At 39.2% G+C, this 18,406-nt stretch overlaps 1 protein-coding gene across 1 annotated transcript in view; it reads left to right on the top strand.

Moving 5' to 3' along the window:
- The first annotated feature begins 3,674 nt into the window (after positions 1–3,674).
- LOC127527490 (odorant receptor 131-2-like) overlaps positions 3,675–18,406 on the top strand; it is a 68,115-nt gene continuing 53,383 nt past the window's right edge. The window contains exon 1 of the mRNA XM_051926473.1: positions 3,675–3,771. Coding sequence (XP_051782433.1) covers positions 3,679–3,771 — 93 coding nt within the window. The 5' untranslated portion in view covers positions 3,675–3,678. The remainder of the gene's footprint in view (positions 3,772–18,406) is intronic.

An 18,406-nucleotide genomic window follows, 5' to 3' on the forward strand; every position in this document is an offset into this window, starting at 1 on the left:
GCGGTTTTATTCGCCGCGCCCAATTGAGGTCGCCCTTTTGAAGGGTCGCCTTTATGTGCGCGCCCTTATTGACGGATACCCACACACACACACACCCACACACCAAGCACACACTAGGGACAAGTTAGGATTGCCAATGCACCTAACCTGCATGTCTTTGGACTGTGGGAGGAAACCGGAACACCCAGAGGAAACCCACGCAGACACGGGGAAAACATGCAAACTCCATGCAGGAAAGACTACCACTGCACCAACGTGCTTCCCGGAAACTTTAGTTTCATTTATTTATAGGAAGGACCATATATATTTATGTTGTTTTTTTACATATGTCATTTTTAGAGGCCCTACTCTTGTCTGCCTGTACAGACAACCCCTCACTTCACCTCACTCTGGAATTGTTGATCATGTGTCATTTCTAACACACTTTAGGTTGATATTAAGTACAAGCCACAGCAGTGCAATTTTCACTCTTCTGAACAGAAATCACAAACCATGCCAATTAGTTACTTTGCTATTTTTGTCAAAGATATGGAAGCATTTTCTTACCACAAAATTATAGAAGTTAGATATCTCTTTCTCATTGGAGTCAGTACTTTTAGTCTCTCTGTCACTGTACTGTTTTTTTAAGTAGGGCTGTTGAGTGCAAACATGGCATGAAAAAATGTGTAAGTGCATGTGCACTGTGCCTTTGCATTGGAACCTACTGTTCAAGTCATTTTTTATAAAAAGATATTGTTATGGACAGGCATCTGAATGCAAGATCGGAATGGAGTAAAATTATATTTTTGAAATAGTCAAGTAGTGACTTAAGTTATGGATGGTTAGTGGGGAACAGAGTCACAAAGTATGCTGGTAAAAAACAATAAATTGTTCTTAAAGCAAACTGAAAAAATGCAGGAGTTTGGTGCAGGAAAATATGTTTACTGTTTAAATAACCAAATCTCCAGATATTATAAGCTCACCTTACAAAGGAACAGCTGTCCATTATAAACTCAGCATAATGCAAGTCATCACTGGATACAAATTACACTTTAAAGTGTTCATAGATACATGGATACAGTATTTTTGCATCAGAACCTTTTGACCTTCTACACTAAATTTACATACAATATATGTTCAAATAATTTTGAACTTAAAATTCTAGGTGAATTTAATTAACTATTTTAAGGCAAAGAAATAAAGTCAAAGCTTTCACTTTTTATTCTATTATTTATTTTGTGAACCTTCTTTTTTCATTTTAGGGTTGCAGAGAAATGAGAACTTACGTTAGTGCAATGGAAAAGTCACCAGTCCAACACATAGCACACTTCAGCACAAATGCAGAGTTATTTTGGGTCAATTTAGATCCACCAGTTAACCTAACATGCACATGTTTTACATTTTATATTAAAACTAGTCATTTAGCCCGTTACAATAACGGCCGCTAGAACAGTAGTGCATAAACATTAGTAGGAACAGTCTATATTAAATGGCAAGGGACTTTGACCTCATTCTTTTTGTTGGTCGTATTTTTCTTTCTTTCAGCCTTTCTTTTGTTGATGTTTACTTGCTGAGCTGACCGTTCTTCGTGGGCTGCCGCCGTGTATTGTGTGTCTTTAATTTTCTGTGACAGTAATATTGTCTTGTACGTCCGCTGGCTTGTACGTCCGTAATATACCTTTAATTTTCTCTGGCGGTAATACAGGCGTGCGCGTCGGTAATATGCCTTTAATCTCCTCTGACAGTAATACTGGCTTGTATGTGGCTGTAATATGCATCACTGTACTGTGTGCCTTTAATTTCCTCTCGCAGTAATACTGGTTTGTACTTCCGTAAAACGCGTCTAACTTTCTCTGACAGTAATGTTGCGCATCGCACCGTGCCCCGCGCATGCGCACTTCACCAGAAGACACGCGCATACGCACTTCACCAGAAGACACACACACACGTACACCTGGACACACAAAGGGATTTTATTAAAGAGGATAGCGTACTCATGGAAAGCTCAGACAGACATGGGAAGCATATAAACAAAGAACCTGAGCAGGTTAGGAATTGAACCCAGGTTCTTAAAGCCATGAGGAATTAAAATTAACTACTAACAGCACCATGCACATGTTTCATTCTACCATGCTTTGTTAAATAAGCAAACAAGCACACTCTTTAATAGTAACCCATTTGACTGAGAGACATGCTTTATAAAACTTGTAAAATACAATGGTCATTTAGTTTAGATCCATCCATCTATTATCCAACCCACTATATCCTAACTACAGGGTCACGAGGGTCTGCTGGAGCCAATCCCAGCCAACACAGGGCGCAAGGCAGGAAACAAACCCCGGGCAGGGTGCCAGCCCACTGCAGGGTGCACATACCAAGCACAATTTAGGATCGGCAATGCACCTAACCTGCATGTCTTTGGAATGTAGGAGGAAACTAGAGCACCCGGAGGAAACACACGCAGACACGGGGACAACATGCAAACTCCACACAGGGAGGACCTGGGAAGTGAACCCGGGTCTCCTTACTGCGAGGCAGCAGTGCTACCACTGCGCCACCCATTTTAGTTTAGTTATCCAATAAAAATATTACTGAAAGATGAAAAGATTACAATTTAATTCCTGACTGAGAATACCTTTGTAAAAAATCCTTAATAAGAATCATAATAATAATCACAAGACTCTCATAATAACTGGCACCAGTCCTTAAACACAAAAGACCTCTAAAAACTAAATGCTGATAGCAGAGGTGATAGAACTGTAGTGCTGACTGAAGAGAATGACATACTAAGACACCAGCTAAAACTGAATTCCTAAAAATGTGCACTTTCAACTCAGGCTACTATGAGCTTACAATGTATTTAATGTATACTTTCCCTACCTTTTAAAAATGATTACTAGAAACCAGAATGAAAGTACAAGAATAAAAGTAATATTAACTGGCCTGGTGTGCGTTTGTGCGTGTAAGAAAATGCGAACAGGGCTTCTCTCTAGGGGTTGACCTAGACCTAGACCTTGTGGTTGACCCTGTCAGGAAAGACTGTAGAATATGAGAATTTAAAAGATGGAAGGGTGTTTATTTAATTTTAATTCTCAGATGCTTTCTGTTCATAAATGTTGATTACACATTATAAAAAACAAAACAAAGAATCAGCCTTTTCAGACTCCATGTCCAGCCACAGATAGAATCTGTTGTGCTATATTGCATAGCTACTCCCTGTCTCACTATTATTGCATTATAGTGGTAATATATATCTGCATATACTTTTGGTTGTTTATAGTGTATAGTAGTAATATTTGCATATATTTTTGGTTGTTTATAATGTATAATATAACTGTATATTAGCTTATTATAATTATAATGTGTGCAATCTATAGGAATTTGTTTACTTGTCCACTGCTCTGAGATAGTCTATTTAAAACTGGTGTTATGAAGGTAAACATCATTAATATTTTTGACGTATTAATCTGTTACTTTTGTTGACAACAAAAACACTAGATAAAATGATATAGATATTATATCAAGTGATATAGACATAGATATAGATATTATATATAAAGTGATAGACAGAACATTTGCATATGGACTGTAAGATTGTCTATATAAGGAAATACAATGTAACAAGAAAGAAATTAATTTTTGACATATCTTTCTTTAAATTTTAATTGCACATTTCTACTGCTTATTCCAGGTAACCTCATGGAACTGAATATCTCCCAAAACAATAACAGTCAAGGATTTATCTATGGCAAAAATAAACAATCTAATTTTTACAGGGTAGTACTGGCACAGGTACTTGTGTGTGTCTTCCTCTACATCAACTCTGTGATGCTCTTTTCATTCTTTAGAAAGGAGGCCTTTCGACAGGATACTCGGTACATTTTGTTTGCTCACATGTTGTTTGTTGATACTTTGATGCTGATAGTAACAGACTTAGGAATGCTCCTGATGTACTTTTGTATATTGGTTCCAGGTGGGTATTGCATCCTATTCTGCACATTTATGGAAACCCTTACTTTCTACACACCATTAACTCTGACCGCCATGTGCCTGGAGCGCTACATTGCTATCTGTATTCCATTGAGACACGCAGAGATTTCCACAGTTCATCGCACCCTTTTTGGTATTCTGCTTATTTGGATACTTGGATTCATCTTCGGCAGTACTTCTTTATTCACTGTATTTGCTACACAGCCTGTGAGTTTTTATGTGGAGAGTTACATCTGCAGCTATGAAATAATGCTAATATACATCTGGCAATCTGATCTGAGATCATACATCTGCCTGGTGGTGTTCCTAGCAATATTCTTCTTTATTGCGTTGACTTATGTAAAAATCATGTTTGCAGCAAGAGCAGCTTCTGTAGAGAAAACCTCTGCCTCCAAAGCTCGAAATACTGTGCTTTTGCATGCTGTTCAGCTTGTTTTATCTTTAATTGTTCTGGTTTGCCCTTTTATTGAAACACCCATTTTGCAAATAAGTTTTCACATTTTTTCAGATGTGCGATACTTTAATTTTCTTAGTTTTACATTATTTCCCCGATGCTTAAGTCCACTTATTTATGGTATAAGGGATGAAAAATTCTGCTCTGTTTTTTGCTATTATATAATCTGTGGAATTAATAAATCTGTGTCTCCAAAATTACAGATGTAGAATGTAGATGCATTTTTGCAGTACCTAAAGTGTTAAAAACACAAGGAATTTATGAAATTTTTCTGACCAGTTTCATGAAGATTCTTATATGGGCTTAGGATTTAATACTGTAATAAATGCTGTCCAGTCAAATGTGCAATTATTCACACAAAACTGGAAAAAGTAATGCTAAATTAAAGCACTGTTTATAACACATTACATTTTATAAACAGCAACTATACCATGTTTAGTTACTTTCTTTGTAAGTAATGAGTAGTGTAACTACGTTGCTTTTATAAGCATTTATCCTTAGTGATATCATTTATTTATTTAACATTTTGGCACTCAAAATAGACTGGAAATAATACTATTCTTTTAATAAGATTTGAATTATGTTGTGATGCTTTTCTCTCGTAATAATTTAAAATATTAAAACTGCCTCTAAATTGTGTGTTATATATACTGTAATAATTGGTGTGCTGTATATAATAAATGTAAATATTTGCACTATTTTTGTAATAAACAGTAAATATGTTAATGTGTACTGTACAAAATGTGTAAGTAAAAGGTTATCAAATGTAATGGGAGTCAACAAACTCATCTAAATATATAGTACAATATTTATGGCCAGCATCTGTACCTCATACCTCAACTACAAAGAAACAGGAATCAGATGCTGCATTTCCGACATTAAGGTGTCCAGTACAACAGTTATTTTATTTCAAACACAGAAAACTTGGTTTGTATAAATCAAATGCAGTAATGCTGACCTTTAATCCATCACAAAGATGACATCACGCTTCATGCACTCTCAACTCTTCCACTGTAACAACACAGTAGCAGCTGCAAACAAAATGACCACAGACCAGCAATACTCATAAAAATCTAGCTCAAACCAAAATGAAAAGAAAAAATAAATGATATAATTGAATTTAGTGTCAAACAACAAAACAAAACAAGTGAAGAAAGTACAACAAAGAATGTAAGGACAATTTAAAATTGTATATAATCATAAAATTATGGAAAAAGAATAATATATGTTTACACATTTACCTTTACACATAGCTTTCTCTTCCATTTTAAGATCATTAAAGTACTAACATTTAAGATGGAAACTCCCAAAAGAGTTTATTTCTTTGCAGAAATGTATATTGTTGTAGGTGTAAAGCATTGTACATTGATGGGTATTATCTACAGTAGTATGTTTTTCTAGCAGAAATAGCAGACAGAACATAACAGATGATGGAATGACTAAATATACATAACAAAAATATTCAATACTCAGTATTGTAAACACAAAACACAATGTTGAATTACTCTTGAAGGTTCAACCATATTCTTCTAAACTGGATCATTCTGCATGCATACAACAGAAATTTCTATTTGGATAGAAGGTATCTGCAACTAGATTGGTATTTTGTGATGTACTGTAACTATAAGATAGACCGAGACAATGAAACTAAATTAATGCTAAAAGTAATGTTCTCATCCTTTTTAAGGCCTAGGATCTCTGAACAAATTTAAAACAATGTTCAAAGAAAACATTATTATTCACATTTTTTATAACAATAAAACATAATTTGAAACTGATACTGACAGGCAAGTATAAGATAAGAGAGCAGCAAAAAAGTTCTTGGGGAAAGTCAAGCTCATTATTGTAGATAACTGTCTTTTTAAAATTCATATTAAGTTCTAGATTTTTTAAAGTAATATTTTCAGTAGAGTCTTTCATTTATTACAAAGAAACTATGAACACAATTATACACCCAACCAGTCTCCATGATGTCATACGTTATGCAGTACAAAGGTCACATCCCTAGCATTATTTTGTAACAACTGCCAAACAAATGTTTTCACTTGTGATGTTACTATTATCATCAATACTATTAAAATAAATAAACACAAAACTGTACCAACACATCATAAACCAGCCCTAGCCTTAAGCACTTTGATGCTAATTATTTAAACTGTTTTTTCAATGGTTAAAGTTAGGGTGAGTGAATTACACACATATTGCAATTGTTCACTCTTCCACCATAAATGAATGTTGACTTGCGCAGTTATCTCATTTATTTGGAGGATTTAGGAAGTAATTTTTTTGTTTTGTGTCATTTTCACTTTTTCTACTAGTTTTCCTCTTTTTTGCTGTGAAAGTGAAGGTTGATGTTAAAATAAGTCAGATGCTGTCAATATGAGAAGTCGTGCAAGTCATCAATTTAAGGTAAACATCTCAACTGTGTGAAACCCCATGCAGTGAGAATTGGCGCCAGGCTACACTTTGGGCTCTAGTAGTTCATGTGTACTGAGTGTACCCATGTTTAGATCCAAAAGACTCTTTATTAACAGGTGCTAACAAACAAAAATAGTGAAAAAACAAAAATCAAAATCATTGACTAAAAAATCTAGTTGTAATGACACACACACACACACAGCAAAAATGGTTAAAATCAACAAAAAGCAAATATTTTCAAAAATACCATTCTTTCCTCCTATGCCACTCAAAAATCAGGAATGGAAAAGAAAAAGAAAAACAATTATAAGATCTTATTCAAAAATAAGCAAAAATTAAATTTTCTTCCTCCCTCCACTAAGCAATAATAAAGAAGAAAGATGAAAAACTATATACAACAACAGATGTCCTTCTTTCTCTTTCAATGAACGATCAGGAAAAAGGAACTCACAAACTATTTACATTCTTCTTCTTCTTTCGGCAGCTCCTGTTAGGGGTTGCCACAGTGGATCATCTTCTTCCATATGGTTCTGTCTTCTACAACTTGCTCTGTTACACCCATCACCTGCATGTCCTCTCTCAGCACATCCATAAACCTTCTCTTAGGCCTTCTTCTTTTCCTCTTGCCTGGCAGCTCTATCGTTAACATAATTTTCCCAGTATACCCGGTATGTCTCCTCTGCACATGTCCAAACCAACGCAATCTCGCCTCTCTGACTTTGTCTCCCAACCGTCCAACTTGAGCTGACCCTCTAATGTACTCATGTCTAATCATATTCATCCTCGTCACACCCAAAGCAAATCTTAACACCTTTAACTCTTCCACCTCCAGCTCCGTCTCCTGCTTTCTGGTCAGTGCCACCGTCTCCAACCCATATAACATAGCTGGTCTCACTATCGTCCTGTAGACCTTCACTTTCACTCTTGCTGATACCCGTCTGACACAAATTACTCCTGACACTCTTCTCCACCCATTCCACCCTGTCTGCACTCTCTTTTTCACCTCTCTTCCACAATTTCCATTACTCTGAATTGTTGATCCCAAGTATTTACACTCATCCACCTTCACCAACTCTACTCCCTGCATCCTCACCATTCCACTGACCTCCCTCTCATTCACACAAGGAAAAAAATCTAATTTCCCCTATCAGCATACTTGGGATTTAACTCATGCTCACCACTCCACCTTCATTCTGCATATTGTTCTGAAAGTTAGCCAGACACCCAACCCAGTCAAAAGACAACCTCTAGTGTCCACACTTCTGTTTTATAGGTCAAAGGGGGATTATAGTGCCCAGTCCCCACCGAAGCATTCACATTCCCCAATCATGGAGCACATAGCAACGTGACCATGGAAAGCGACATATCGATCAAACTGAAAGAGGCTCTAACAAACCGTCAGACAACTCAAAAGGGAAAGGCAGGGCTTCACCCAGGCAGTTCTCAGCAACAATGGAGAAATGCTGACCTGGACTAAGGATGTACAGTAGTCTGGCAATGGAAGGAACATTTTGAGGAGCTTCTGAACCTGATGGACTCGCCCTCTGTGGAGGAGGCAGAGACAAAAGTTAATGGGGAATCAATACCATTTCCTTAATGAAGGTCGCTGAGGTAGTTACCTCCACAGTGGCAAGGCCCCAGGGGTAGGCCTAGAAATATTGAATGCTCTAGACATTGTTTGTGTTTACATCATTGAAATGCCATTTCATTGTTGCGTGGTCTTTGGGACATATACCCCTGAAGTGGCAGACCAGGGTGGTGATACTCATTTTTAAAAAGCGGAGTTATAGAGTGTGCTCCAGCTATTGGAGGATCACAACCCTCAGCCTCGCTGGGAAAGCTAATAGCATGGCACTGGAAAGGAAACAGCCCAATTGTTGAACCTCAGATCCGGAAGATCAATGCAGATTCCATCAAGAACATGAAGCAGCGGACTAGCTCTTCATCCTCATGAGGATCCTGGAGGAGGAGTAGGAGTACACCCAGTCATGGACCACTATGGAAGGGTTGGTCAATGTTAACTGAGAGGCACCAGACCTCCTTGCAGAGCTAAGAACCCAAGGAGAAAAAGCAGCCTAGACCTGAGCTTGGGTCCAAGGAGACAGACCCCGGGTAGACAAAAAATAGACTGGTCCACTCCAGCCCTTTACTGTCACCAGTATTGAAAGTCAGGCTACCTAACTTACACCTGTCCACGACTAGATGAGCCCATGGACTGTGAATGGGTTGCTGGCAAAAAGGTACTATTATGTAGCTGCTGCTTTTCAGGTGCAGCTATGGTTAATGGACAGTCAGTCACTGTACAATACAATACAATAAAATTTATTTTTATATAGCCCAAAAATCACACAAGAAGTGCCACAATGAGCTTTAACAGGACCTGCCTCTTGACAGCTGCCCAGCCTTGACTCTCTAAGAAGAAAAGGAAAAACTCCCAAAAAAACCCTTCTAGGGAATAAATGGAAGAAACCTTGGGAATGGAAGTTCAAAAAGAGACCCCTTTCCAGGTAGGTTGGGCGTGCAGTGAGTGTCAAAAAGAAGGGGGTCAATACAATACAATACACAGAACAGAACAAATCCTCAATTCAGTATAAAAATAAAAATTTTACAAGTATGGAGCAGAATTTAACAGTAGATTATATCACATAATATGATTTGGATTTGTTTAGAGTCCTGGAGACCTCAGCCATCAAGCTGCCTCCCCCATTTGGCCATTCTACAGCTGAAACAGCGCTGGGCCAGCCAATCGGATGAAAGGACCCCTCTACCCCATGATTCATGCGATCCTCCATCAGGGATGACTTTACCTTAGGCAGGCAAAACTACTTGGCAGGTGGGCCGTGGCAGCAAGTGCCACATTTGAGTACCGAGAAGAGAAACAGAAGAGGTGAGGGTTAGTAACAAATTATAACTATCATGTTACTTATGTTTTAGTGCTAATGACTAACAGCAGAGATGCAGTCTGTACAGTTAGTCAGCAGCTCTAGTCAGGATATGCTAAACTGAAGTAGTGAGTCTTCAGCTGGGATTTGAAAGCTGAGACCGAAGGGGCATCTCTTATAGTAGCAGGCAGACCATTCCACAGTTTAGGGGCCCTGAAACTAAAAGCTCCACCTCCCACTGTTATTTTATTAATCCTTGGAATCATAAGCAGACCGGCATCTTGAGATCTTAATGTGCGCTCTGGTTTGTAAGTCATGATAAGTTCAGATAAGTAAGCCGGACCTCTGCCATTTAATGCTTTATATGTTAAAAGGAGGATTTTGAAATCTGCCCTAAACTTAACTGGAAGCCAGTGTAAGGATTTAAGAACTGGAGTTATGTGTTCATATTTTCTTGTTCTTGTAATTCTTGCAGCAGCATTTTGGATTAACTGGAAGCTATATAAAGAACAGTTTGAGCATCCAGTGAACACCGCATTGCAGTAGTCAATCCTACTAGAAATAAATGCATGAATTAATTTCTCAGAATCCTGTTTATTTAGAAAGCGCCTTAATTTCCCAACATTTTTAAGATGGGAGAAACATGATTTGGACAACTTTGTAATATGCGCTTTAAATGACATGCTAGAGTTAAAGATAACCCCTAGATTGCAGGCTGATTCAGTAAAATTAATGGTAATTCCAACTGAGTTAAATGATGACAAAATATTGTTGTGATCAGCATCATTCCCTCCAACAATTAACATGTCTGTTTTATCTGTGTTTAAAGATAAGTCGTTCTCATCCATCCTCTCTTTTAATTTATTAACACAACTAATTAAAGACAACATCGGAGAAACTTCATTTATCTAAATGAAAGGTATAAATGGGTGTCATCTGCATATGAGTGAAAATTAACATTATGTTTCCTAACAATAGATCCCAGTGGAAGCATGTAAAGTGAAAACAGTAAAGGTCCCAGTACTGAGGCCTACGGGACACCATATCTCATTTCTGTGTATAATGATGGAGTACTGTCAGCACATTTCTGGACATATTGGAATCGATTTCATAAATAAGAACTACACCAAGTGAGCACAGTGCCTGTAAGCCCAACATCATTTTCTAGCCTGTGCAGTAAAATAGAATGGTCAGTAGTGTCAAATGCTGCATTTAAGTCTAATAACATAATTACAGTGGAGTTTCCTTCATCAGAGGATATCATAATATCATTTACAGCCCACATTAGTGCCGTTTCTGTACTATGACCAGTGCAGAAACCAGACTGGAATTTCTCAAATAAATTGTAATGCGTAAGGTGTGACTGAAGCTGATTGACGACTACTTTTTCTAGTATTTTAGAGAGAAAGGGTAAATTTGAAATAGGCCTATAATTATTTAGTATGTGTGGGTTTAGGTCTGACTTTTTAAGCAGTGGTTTAATGACTGACACTTTTAGGGCATCAGGTACTGTGCCATGCAATAATGAACTATTGATAATGTTTAGAATAGGCGCTGCAAGAACATCCTTAGCACTTTTTACTAGTTTTGTTGGCACTGGATCTAGGGAACAAGTAGTGGGTTTCATTTAAGAAATTAAAGTTAACTGCACTTTTTGACTCTGGCTACAACATCTCCATTGTTGCCTGATGGTTTATCTACTTATGGCAATATGTTGGGAAAAGGGCTAGTCTTACCTGCAAACATTGTAAGACATTTTGCTATCGACTGCCACTTGTTCCATAATTTCCAAGGGCTGCACCCACACGTTACAGGTACAGACTACTAACTGCCTCCTTCAGATGGGAACTGTGGATTGATTACTTGCTGAAGTGTGATAGAAATGCTGCAAGTTTTGCCTAATGGTCAGCTAACCAGGGGCGGCAAGGTGGCGCAGTGGGTAGCGCTGCTGCCTCGCAGTTAGGAGACTCGGGTTTGTTTCCCAGGTCCTCCCTGCATGGAGTTTGCATGTTCTGCCCTTGTCTGCGTGGGTTTCCTCCGGGTGCTCCGGTTTCCTCCCACAGTCCAAAGACATGCTGGTTAGGTGCATTAGCGATTCTAAATTGTCCCTAGTGTGTGCTTGGTGTATGTCTGTGTGTGTGTGTGTGTGTGTGTGTGTGTGTGTGTGTGTGTGCGTGTGTGTGTGTGCCCTGCGGTAGGCTAGCACCCTGCCCGGGGTTTGTTTCCTGCCTTGCGCCCTGTGTTGGCTGGGATTGGCTCCAGTAGACCCCCGTGACCCTGTAGTTAGGATATAGCGGGCTGGATATTGGATGGATGGTCAGCCAACCACTGAGAATGCTCCATTTAGACAGCATTTCAAGCTGGACAATAACTAGTTTCATTGGGTAGTAGAATATTTATATGAGCTGGTGCATGCTCATTTGCTAGGTGCCTACTTAGGGTCTGATAAAATGTAGGAAAGCATTAAAACCAGATGATATTAATGAATGCTAACCGACCAAATTCCTCAAAGAGACTGACCACCCCTCGTCCCAATGTCAATAACTGACATGCCATTTGAGTGGGTCAGAACTGATATCGTTGGCCCACTTGAACCATCAGCTTGGGGTCACAAATACATACTTGTCTTTGTCAATTATGTCACCCAGTATCCAGGGACCATTCCCATAAGACTGGCTAGTAATAAAACCACTGCCTGGGAACTTGTGGAGGTCTTGGTGCAGGTGGGTACCTCTAAAGAGGTCCCTACAGACCAGTGAACCCCATTCAACTCTGGTACTTTCAGGGAAGTCGAAAAGCTCCAAAGCATCACCCATCTCAAGCTATCTGTCTACTGTCCACCAGACACAGACTGATAGGTTGGTTGAGCATTTTAACTAAACGTTCAAACAGAGGTTGATTAATGTGGTGCATGAGGACGAGAGGGATTGGGATCAGCTGCTGCCTCTTGTGCTTTTCGTTTACCAGGATGTGCCTCATGGCTTGACAGACTTCTTGCCATTTGGGCTCATATCCTGGAGACAGCACCAAGCAATATTTGATTTATTGAAAGAGGGCTGGAAGTAGTCACAACCATCCTTCAAAATACTCTAGTACCTTATACAACTGCACAAGTGACTTGACAAAGTACACTTCCTCCTAAAAGAACATTTGGAGTGCGTGCAGTGAACCTATTCGCGGTAGTATTGGCACCAAGGGCCATTATGGGCTTCTGTGAGTTTCATCCATGGGATTGGGTCATGGAGTTGGTCCCCACATCACATTCCAATGTTCAAGCTCACTGGCAGAGGACGTAAGAGAAGGAGCAGGGGAGGATTGTTGAGTACTCCATGATACAGCCCAACTGGCAGCTGTGGGAACTTGTGTGTCATGTAAATCTGTTAAAACACTGGAGGGAGAGAGACAAGGGGCCCTCCTGTCCACAAGGAGGATGTTCTTTGTGGACACCTTGTCTCTCAATTATGGGGAGCAACTCACTCAGTATCAAAAATGGGACCTAGAGGCAGCTATTCTGTCTGTTTTTGATATTGATAATATTCTTGACATAGTAAATTCGTCATTAGATACGGGGGTCTTCCCAGACTGTCTTAAGACTGCTGTAGTTAAACCCCTACTTAAGAAAAATAATCTTGACCCCTCTGCTCTTGAAAATTTTAGACCCATCTCTAACCTGCCTTTCTTAAGTAAAATTCTAGAGAAGTCAGTCATTATACAGTTAAATGAGCACCTCAATAAACATGCTATTCTTGATAAATTTCAGTCAGGTTTTAGAACAAATCACATCACAGAAACTGCACTCATTAAAGTAGTAAATGACTTGCGAGTAAATGCAGACAGAGGCCATTTATCTGTTCTCATCCTCTTAGATCTGAGTGCCGCATTTGACACCATTGATTATAATATTCTTAGAAATCGCCTTAGTCAATGGGTGGGCCTCTCTGGCAGTGTCTTAAATTGGTTTGAATCCTACCTGGCAAGGAGAAAATTCTTTGTTAGTTGTGGTAATTACAACTCAAAGACACATGATATCCTATATGGTGTTCCACAAGGCTCTATCCTGGGTCCGCTGCTCTTCTCAATCTACATGCTTCCGTTAGGTCAGATTATCTCAGGGCACAATGTGAGCTACCACAGCTATGCTGATGACACACAGCTGTACCTATCAATAGCACCTGATGACCCTGATTCTCTTGATTCACTAACACAATGTCTTACTTGTATTTTTGAATGAATGAATAGTAATTTTCTAAAGCTAAATAAAGAGAAAACTGAAATTATAGTGATTGGCAATAATGGATACAATGAGGCTATTAGAAACAAACTGGATGCATTAGGATTAAAAGATCAGGACGGAGGTAAAACGCTTAGGGATAACTGTTGACTGTAATCTAAATTTTAAATCGCATATTCATCAGACCACTAGGACAGCATTTTTTTACTTCAGAAACATAGCAAAAGTTAGACCTCTTGTATCATTGAAAAATGCTGAGAAATTAGTTCACGCATTTGTTTTCAGTCGACTAGATTACTGTAACGCACTCCTCTCAGGACTACACAAAAAAGACATAAATCGTTTGCAACTAGTGCAGAATGCAGCTGCTAGAATCCTAACTAGGAAAAGGAAATCTGAGTACATTTTCCAGTTTTGATGTCACTACACTGGTTACCTGTGTCATTCAGGATTGACTTTAAAATTCTGCTTATGGTTTATAAAGCCTTAAATAATCTCGCCCCATCTTATATATCGGAATGTCTGACATCTTATATTCCAAATCGTAACCTTAGATCCTCAAATGAGTGTCTCCTTAGAATTCCAAGAGCAAAACTTAAAAGAAGTGGTGAGGCGGCCTTCTGCTGTTATGCACCTAAAATCTGGAATAGCCTACCAATAGGAAATCGCCAGGCTAATACAGTGGAGCACTTTAAAAAATTGCTGAAAACACATTATTTTAACATGGCTTTCTCATAACTTCATTTTAATTTAATCCTGATACTCTGTATATCCAATTCATTATAATAACTATTCATGGTGGCTCTAAAATCCGTACTAACCCCTACTCTCTCTTTTGTTTCTTTTTCCGGTTTCTTTGTACTTTCTTTCTACTCAAAGCACCGTGATGTTCCAACATTGATGGATTAAAAGCCAGAAGTCTGCATGACCATCATCATCAAGTCCTTCCGTGAGAACTTTAAATACAAAGAGGACTATTTCATTTATGTTAGGTAGAATGCCTAGAAGGGACTGGGCGGTCTCGTGGCCCGGAACCCCTGCAGATTTTATTTTTTTTCTCCAGCCATCTGGAGTTTTTTTTTTCTTTCTTCTGTCCTCCCTGTCCATCGGACCTTACTCTTATTCTATGTTAACTAACGTTGTCTTATTTTAATTTCGTACTTTGTCTTTTATTTTTCTTTTCTTCATTATGTAAAGCACTTTGAGCTACTTTTTTGTATGAAAATGTGCTATATAAATAAATGTTGTTGTTGTTTTGGAGGTGATGGACACGAACCACAATCATGGCCCTTCCTCTAGGCTTCATGCTAATGCCAACGGGCTCTTCAGGGTCCACCACCTCATGATTAGATTCATTCCCCCCACTGGGGTGGCTCTGTAGAGGGGGTCATGTCACACATGTGCACAAAGGGAGCACTTTCAAGGCTCTGATAAAGGCTCTAATAATACTACAAGAGGGGGGGGAGTGTTAGGTGGTGATGTCGCTAACATTATTGTCTTTCCATCACAGCATTGAAGGACCACAATCAGAGGTGGGCTGATAATACCCCACAATCCTCTCAAGCCCTGACCCTGCAAAGTCAAGGGATATAGAAAGAGCAACATAAGTCAGGATCCTTTGCTTTGCACCAAACAGGAAACAAGCCAGGGAGAAAGAGTGCTACAGAGACTTACTTTACTCAGTAACCACTCGCCAAAGGAAACATATCACAGTCCTGATTGCCATCTGAGGCCAGTCATCTGTAAAACCTCTCAACATATTAATTAAAAAAATTAAAATGCCATGTGGTCTGGTTGGTCCCAGATGCAGCGTTTCTGTTGAAATTCAAATGATGGTGTGTCGCTGCTTTCTTGATTCAGAATCTCAGGTGACTATCAGCTTTGGCACTTTTTCTACTGAATAATATTCTTGAGGTAGAAGGTACAGGGGGGCAGAGTATTCCTTATTTAGGATATATTGAAGTCAATATTTTGTTTTCTGAAGTCACTGTAGGAACCTTAGAGATGGTGTATGTTCTTGCTCTTGTTCCTGAAACTAGATACAACAATGAAATTCCCTTTTTGGTGGTCACAAATGCATTAAACCAGATGAACAGGACAAGAACTGAATGCAGGACATGCAGTAAGCCAAAATTCCTAGAACACTGTATTTATACACAATGTGTTAAAAAACTGTGTTGTAGATATAAGATTGAGGAAAGGAATAGTCGAGTTGGAGAAGTAAAATTAAGAGGTAAAACCAATGTAACTTTGCTTACTTGAAAAAATACTGTAGTTGATAATTACATAAAAAGTTGTTCAGTAAGAAAGGATGCTCCAATCCTAATTAAAGCCACTTTGTGTGTAAGTCTTCACAACAGTCTTCAATTTTGCAGCTACTGTGTGTTTTTGGAGCTTCATTCCATAATTTACCTGAAATTCTTGTTTTGCTGATGATATCACACTTCATGCCCATCAGAAGTTAGCTGAAGTATATTGGTTGTAGAATACATTCCCTACAGTGCCAACTGGGAGATGTTCTAGTATGTCTAACACACTTATTACTTCAATGCAGAGCAAGTTAGTTTGTGAAGAAACTAGACCAGCAACTGATATATATTTTGACTTTACAGACACTCCAGTTGGAGATGAATGGGAAGCTTGAATGTCTAGGAAACTAAATAGTATTTCAAAGGTCTTTACTGTGCATGATTTAGATCTTGGATACACCACCAAGGTAAAACACTATATTCAGTTATCAGATCCAACACCCTTCAAGCAGAAAGCTCAACCTATTCACCTTTCTGATACTAAGGCCGTTAGACTCCATTTAAGGTGCTATGTTATGGTAAAATCATAAGGGAGCCAGAAAGACCCTTTGCTTCTCCTTTAGTTGTTGTTAAAAAGTAGAATGGTGTAATCAGATTTTGTGTTGACTATCATGAAATAAACAATCAAACCATTAATGATGGCTATGCCTTACCCAATATACTGTAGAATATTGCAGACACTTTTCAGCTTTAACAGAAGCCATGTAGTTTTCTGTTATGGATTTAATGTTTAGGTATTATCAGGTAAAAGTAGAAGAGGAAGAGAAACATAAGACTGTCTTTGAAGCCAAAGCTGTGGAATGGTCTGTCTGTTACTATGAAAAGTGTCCCTTAAGTCTCAGCCTTTAAATCCAGGCTGAAGACTCACTACTTCAATTTAGCATACTCTGAGTAGAGCTGCTGTTAAGCTGTGCATACTGCATTTCTGTTGTTAGTCAACAGTACTAAAATATAAGGAATATAATATTTATAAACTGTTATTAACCCTCCCCTATTCTGTTTCTCTTCACTGTATCTTCACGTGGCACTACTACCAAGTTGTTTGCCTATGTGTGGTAAGTCATCTCAGATAAAGGACCACTGGAATCATCAGACAGAAAGGTCCTTTCATCAGATTGGCCGGCCCAGCACTGACACAGCTGGATAATGGCCAATATATTGTCCTTATGGCCAGTAGGGGCCAAATGGACTCTGACTGTTTGGCTTTTTCAACAAATCTGCCCATGATTCTAAAATTAGCCGAGGGACAGATATTGTTGTTTTTCATTCATGTTAATTAGTTCTACTTCGTTTTGATGTATTTTAACAAAGAAGTATCCTTTGTGAGCTCGAGTCCAAACACCATCAGACAAACACCAGCACTTTATCAAACACACATTTATTAAACAAGTTCCGCACAGCACACAGTGCCCCCAGCACCAATCATCCTCCACAGGCCTTTCTCTTAATGTCTGTGAGCCGCCTTTCCTCTCCTCATGGGAGCCTCGTCCTGCTCCCACTCCCAACTCTAGCACCCTGATTGGAGTGAGGCGGCCCCTTTTATTCCCACCCGGATGTGCTCCAGGTGCCTGATGACACTCTTCCGGCAGCACTTCCTGGTGTGGCAGAAGTGCTGCCCTTGCAACCAGAAGCACTCCAGGCATCCCTGGAAGGTCCTTCCTCCACCTTCCCAGGTGTGGCGTAAGTGTCAATCTCCCAGGCTCCATGACACTCGGGGTGCCCCCTGGTGGTGGCCACGGGCCCCAGTGGGCTTGAGGCTTCTTGCTCCTTCCCCGTAGTCCCCTCAACATCCAGGGCGGTTGCCCCCTTGTGGCGCGGGAGACGTATAAGCTACCTCCTGGTCCTTCCAGGTGTCCCAGCTGGCTCTGACCCCCAGCTTCCTGTGACACCTTATACAGTATTTGATAGTTCTGTATTTAGTGAGTGGTATAATTTATTCTTGCACTTGGCCTTGAGAGTTGTCGCGGCACTCTGCATCTACACTTGGTGTACACTTGGGCTATACAAGAAATAAATTATTGTTGTTTGTTGCACCCCTTCAATTTTGGCAATTCAACTGAATGCACCCTGGGAGTCACAAATGCTCCTAATATGTTTCAGAAAGTTATGGAAAAGTCTGTTGGAGACATGAATCTAAAAGAAA

Source organism: Erpetoichthys calabaricus, chromosome 4 (assembly GCF_900747795.2).
Source record: "Erpetoichthys calabaricus chromosome 4, fErpCal1.3, whole genome shotgun sequence".
NCBI classification, from domain to species: domain Eukaryota; kingdom Metazoa; phylum Chordata; class Cladistia; order Polypteriformes; family Polypteridae; genus Erpetoichthys; species Erpetoichthys calabaricus.